Source organism: Micromesistius poutassou (assembly GCF_964030765.1).
Source record: "Micromesistius poutassou genome assembly, chromosome: 5".
Taxonomy (NCBI): domain Eukaryota; kingdom Metazoa; phylum Chordata; class Actinopteri; order Gadiformes; family Gadidae; genus Micromesistius; species Micromesistius poutassou.
In genome coordinates this window covers 16,984,732-16,990,873 of record NC_140275.1, presented here as the reverse complement: position 1 = coordinate 16,990,873, position 6,142 = coordinate 16,984,732, and the positions used below count along the sequence as shown (strand labels likewise).

Genomic DNA, 6,142 nt, shown 5'->3' with positions numbered 1-6,142 from the left:
AATGTTTCACTTCTTAGCAGAAGTTAGCACTAGAACCTTTTTTGGCACGTGACTCCATTTTAAAACCTTTAAAATTATGTATGTTTACTAAAATGGATCATATAATATCTCTATCTATCAGCAATCTCCTGCGACCCCATATGCATATAAGGAGACACCAAGTTGGGGAACCACTGCACCTGTTTAATAGCAAAATATTCCTTGCATATTTCAAATTATGTATATACATTTTTTCTTGCACTGATAATTTTAAAATAAATGTTTCACATTACATTATTCATGAAATTTATCTATCTATCTATCTATACTATTTGGTCATATTCTCCATTTGTAGACAAATATGATTATTTGTAAATCTGGTTGCAGTGTCAACACCTGAATGTGCAAGATTTTGTTGGTACTGAGAAATGATTTAGACAAGGAGCTAATAATACACTTTCTGCCATTGTATTGGATGGAAATATTCTGGCAGGGAGGTTGAATGCTTACACATGGGCTCCAAGGCCTCTGGCTAGCAGATGAACCTCACTCCCTTCATAGGTCTACACCAGCGCTCTCCGTTCATCCACACAGATAACAAACAATAACGTTCTTGTCACACAGTACTTCCCTGTTCAGTTGTTTTTCCTATGTACTTCTCCTCTCCGATATCCTCGGAGAACCATAGAAGGCTTAACAGACAGTAATTCTCTCTATTTTACAATTATTTGCCAAAGGCAAAGTGAATAGTGGGGAAAGCCTAGGGAAAGGCTATTCCCAACTATTCACTGAGCCTGAGGTCACGTCCGAAAACAATATCCAGAGTTTGAGATCTCAATCATGGGATATTGCCAAATATTCAGAGATAGCGACCCAATAACCAATAACGTTCTTGTCACAAAGTACTTCCCTGTTCAGTGGTTTTTCCTATGTACTTCTCCTCTCCGATATACTCAGAGAACCATATAAGGCTTAACTGACAGTAATTCTCTCTGTGCATGAATAAACATATTAAGTGCTGATTCTGGATCTGCATTATCTTATTCAAATCTTCTTAAATCTTCATAATTCCTCGACATCTTGACACCAAGATTTCTAATGGAACAATATGATGATGGAGAATTTTGATTTTAAACTGCTCCTGACTAGTTTCTGATTAATCAGGGAATCTCTTTCCTATAATCCTGTAATCAAGAAGCAAATCTATATATGGTTATCATCCAATTTCCAAATATATATATTTTTTGGACTTTTTAGCATTATGTAGTTTCCAGCCCGTTATAGTTAGATCAAGAATTTGATTGCAATTTTATTTTTACATCTGTAAAAGCAATCGAGGAATAAGGGTCAATTATAGCTCATTTTTATTTACTAAAGAGTATACAGAGTCAATTGGAAGATACAGGCAAACATGGTAGATACAGACACCATAATAGCATTCATTGATTATTATTGATGGACAATGGAACATTAAGACAAGTAATAGTTATGAAAAGATAATTTGATGGACAGTATCATTGTCAGTATTCATGTCAGCTAACACCCAACAATAGATGATTCTGCTAGTATTTCAAAACCTTTCAGCAGCTGAAATCATACTAGGCCCCTATTCGTGTACCTCTTCCTCTGGCAGCAGCACCGCTGTCTCACTCATTTGTGGTTGCTCATCTATTTGCTCATAGCTGTTGCGTTTAATAGAGGCCCTTTTTCTTACCAGGAACATCCCTCCCACAGCCAGAATCCCCAGCAAACCAATGATCCCAAAGGCCAATCCTGCCTTGGATCCTGCCGTCATCTCACCAGAGTCTAATTGGAGCTTCTGTATGACTTCCATAAGGTTCTCTGACCTGACCGGTGTCCACTTCTTGTTCTGTCCCACTCTCACCCAGCTCTGCCCCCCTTCACTCATCACCTCCACCGCCTTATTCATACCCATACCCATTGTGCCGATCAACGGAGGCAGAGTGAAGGGAGGCAGGTGGATTGGCCGCAGTTGCCCACCAGTGAACAGTCCCGACTGGACGCAGTAGAGGACCTCACAGCCGTCGCTGACTGTGGCGAGGTGTTGGCTGAACTCTGCAGGGCAGTGCCTCTGGTTCCCTGCCAGTGGGTTGGCTGACTCACAGCTGATGAGGCCCCCGAACGGTACAGAGTAGGCAGTAGCCATCTCGTAGTCGTTACTCACACAGATCGTCAGGCCGTCCGACAGAAACTTTTGTGGGATGAAGTATAGAGGGCAGCTTTTGGTTTTGGTTATGGGATTCAGAAGGGAGGGGCCATAGATTCCTCCAAACAGGAACCCAGAATATTCAGGGGACGTTCCATTAAAAGAGCACCAGTAGGTTTCAATCTTCGCTTTGCGCACATAATAGGCGTTGCCACACACCTCACGGTGGCATCTGAAAAACAAATAGCAGTTGTAAGCTACTGTATGACACTCGTATTGATCGTAACCCTCCTGCCTGACTTCTGAACGCAGTAGAGTGGGGATGTATGGCAAACGGCAGGTGAAGTCCCCTGTATCTATGTTCTTCTGGGCTAGGGCCTGACACAGTGGACCTGCATCTGCAGTGAGCGGACTACACTGCTGGTAGACGCCACCAAAGCTGAGGTTTGTGGCCGGACCCTGGCATGACTTGTCGTCCACGTTTGCCTGGAAGTTGAAGTTCTTGGAGTCAACGTCGACACAGCCCCGGCGCGTGTTGACTGCGTAGTAACGCTTAATGGCGTGCCTCACCGATAGAGCCACCCTGCCGACCGTGGGCTCTGGCATATCAGGGAAGGTTTTGGTGTTTATAAAGTAGTGTAGTGGAAGCCCTGTGCGGTCAACGGCGACCAAGTTGTTTCTGGTGCTCTCCTGCCACTTCTGCAGGGTCATACCAGGGTAGAAGGGTATACCTCCGTGACTCTGGGTCAGAGAGTATGAAACGTTAGACTGATACTCCTGGAGTGCGGAGTTCTGTGTGGTGTCTTTGCTGCTAATGTCGAACTTAAGTTTGTCAAAAAAGTTCAAGCCAGCGAGTACTGAGACAGAGGTGGTTTGAGACTGACTGTTGGCCACATATGAGGATCGGAGGTAGTCCTCCTGGACTAGAGAAGCCCCAGCGTCAACACCCGTGATAACATGGGTACCATAATCAAGCACCATCTTCTCAGAAAGGTATGCTGCATGCTTGGGCTGGTTGCTTTCAATGGCGTCTGCTATCTGCTCTGCCTGCTGAGCAAAGCTGGAGTCCACAGCGAAATCAGGATAGGCCTTGGCAGAGTAGATCAAGTTGCGGACCTATGAGAAACAGAGTTCCATGCATACAGGTTCAGGTTCAGGTAATTCAGGTTCAAATAGGTGTCAATAAATGACCCCTTACTAGCAGTGGAATTAGTGAATATTTCTGATAATATTTCTTCTAGCCTTAACAACTCCCCACCATAGCTTGTTAATTAAAGCCTTTTTTCTTTTGGGACATTGTCCCACCATTTTTGAACCCTGTAGCAAAAATACTTCAAAGATCTGTCAAAATGCTTTTGACTTTGTACAAATAGTTGAATGTTAACAGGGATAGAAACTTACATTTTTTTCTAAATTGTTATCATTACATTTGTTGCCAAGTTATTCAAACAATGTCTTGTGTAGTTATAGACTCAAATCAGTCAAACCACAATCTCATGACACAATGACACACAATATGTTGTAAAGGTTTGTACTTTTTGTTTCTCCTGTGGTTCCCTGATTGAAAAATAGCCTACATTTGTTTGATAACCTCAACGAAATGTGTTTAGTATCTAATTATATTAATATTGTTATTATTACCATAATAATATATCGAAAACATAATGATTTACAATAATTTACCTAAAGTACTGTAGGGGAGGGGGGAGGAGGGAGGGAAGCCCAAAAGGGCTTTCTAACTATCTTAGAAAGCCCATAAAAACAAGACATTCTTTTTTTTTTTTCTTGACACAAAACCCACCTGTACTCTCGTTGTGGTGGATGAATCTTTGACCTGGTGTGTTTTCATTCTCTGGTTCTCCACAGAAAACTTTGCGTTCAGCACAGAAGGGAAGGATGCGTCCATGTTGATGGTATGAGACGTTGTGCTCTTCACCTCCAGCCAGGAGCTGATGATCTCCGAGTTGGACTCCACACCGGTCTGCTTCTGGGGGATGACAAAGACCTCGTCTGGGAGAAGGTAGAGGCCGTCCTCGGTGGTCTGACACTGGGAGTAGCTGAGGTTCATGACCCGACCCATGTCCATGTTCCTCAGGTTGTCCCAGCCTCCACCGGGCAGCGCCTCCAGGGCCGTGATGGAGAGGCTGGCCCGACACTGGCTCAACCCGTTGGTCGGCCGACCCATGGGGTGAAGGTCGCTGGAGTGGAGGAGCGAGAGAAGGAGCAGTGCTGCTCTCATTGCCATGGTAGGAGCAGAAATGAAACTAGAGATGGTCTCGTGAGTATTTGTTCTTCATTTTCACTTCCACATTCTGTTAAGGTTGACAATAAATCACATGATGTAGAAGAAGGCATTAGGGTTGGCCCTTTGTTAATGCCTTACTAGCCAACCTCAAGCTGACTTATCTGTAGACCACCGTATCAAACGTGAAATATGCATCGCCTATTCATGTGTATTTGCCCCACTTGATAAAATTCCTTCGTCCTATGGTCCAATGTGGTTTCTTCAGGAATTCAAAAAAATATGTTCCAAGATTCAAGATCTACAACTAAATGTCTCCAGAACTGTAAAACAACAATTTACACACTAACAAAAGTCATAATTAAGGCTGATAAGGAGTAAAGTATACGTTTAATGTCCAAGGTTAATTTAAGAATTGATCAAGTGGGTTGATATGTAGAATAAGCTACAGCAGTGTGATAATGTTCCTCTAACTAGTTCTTTAAAAATGTTTCACTTCTTAGCAGAAGTTAGCACTAGAACCTTTTTGGCACGTGACTCCATTTTAAAACATTTCAAACAATGTATGTTTACTAAAATGGATCATATAATATCTCTATTGAATGTCAGAGATCTCCTGCAACCCCATATGCATATAAGGGGACACCAAGTTGGGGCACAGCTGTAGAACCTGTTGAAAAAAAATGTTGCATAAACCTCTTAATAATTAATAACGGCCCCCCATATTTAAGGCTCCATTGTTTGTTTATTAGACTAAGAAAACAAATCCAAATGAGAGGCGGTTTTTCTCTGCCTGAAATCACCTGATTTCACAGCACCTGCATTTGTGAAAACAAACAAATACAGGGGGAAAGATGCAACAAGTTATTTTTAAATTTACAATAAAGAAATAATTCCAAGAAGAATATACAAAGACTAAAGAAGAATGATGGGAATATACTGACTACACCAGAAGAAATAATGAATGAAACAGAAAAATATTACATAGGAATGTTTTCAGCTTGAAGAGTGATCAGATCAGGAAGAGTGTAGAGAAGATATATTTTTTTCTTTATAATCATGTGAAATTAACTGATGATCAAAAGCAATCATGTGAGGGCCTAATAAAGGAAGATGAGCTTTACTCTTCAATGTCTTTTAAAAAAGGGTAAACACCTGGCCTAGATGGTATCCCAATTGAAGTGTATCAAGTATTTCATGAACACATAAGAAAACCTCTTATAGGATTTTTAAATTTCTCGTATGAGAAAGGTATACTTACAGGTACACAAAGAGAAAGCGCTCTATTGCTAAAACAAGAACCAAGTGCGGCTCATGGTCGGACAAATAAAAGGAACTGCGCAGGTAAAAGTAACAAAATGATAATTTATTTCCCTAACACAAGGGACCAAAATGACGGCAAAGCAAACAAAGAGAACACCATAGAAAACGAGGGGCTGCGGCGGAGCGGCACACCGCTCTCCCTCCGGAGCCAGGCGATGTCAGGAACAGACTGAGGCAGGAGGAAGGACCAGCTTAACACAGGTTTGGGAATTGGCCACGCCCACCAGCTCATCACCTGCAGCTTGACAAAGCAGAGGCCACCATACACGCATACACACATCCACAGGCAGGAGGCCGTCACAAGACCCTGTTCACTTAAAGAACTAGAGACCTCTTACACTACAGGGATATGATTCTAATATCCTAGCTAAATGTATAGCAACATGGATTAAAAAGGTTCTACCACCATTAATACATCATGATCAAACAGG

General features: G+C 42.1%; 1 protein-coding gene across 1 annotated transcript; it reads right to left on the bottom strand.

Moving 5' to 3' along the window:
* Positions 1-1,325: 1,325 nt before the first annotated feature.
* On the bottom strand, positions 1,326-4,391 carry LOC311343396 (macrophage-expressed gene 1 protein-like; the record flags this gene model as incomplete). Its single annotated transcript, XM_084468251.1, has 2 exons — positions 1,326-3,262; positions 3,948-4,391. The coding sequence occupies 2 exons, from the start codon at positions 4,389-4,391 to the stop codon at positions 1,586-1,588; spliced, it is 2,121 nt and encodes a 706-aa protein (XP_084324377.1). The 3' UTR covers positions 1,326-1,585.
* Positions 4,392-6,142: the final 1,751 nt, after the last annotated feature.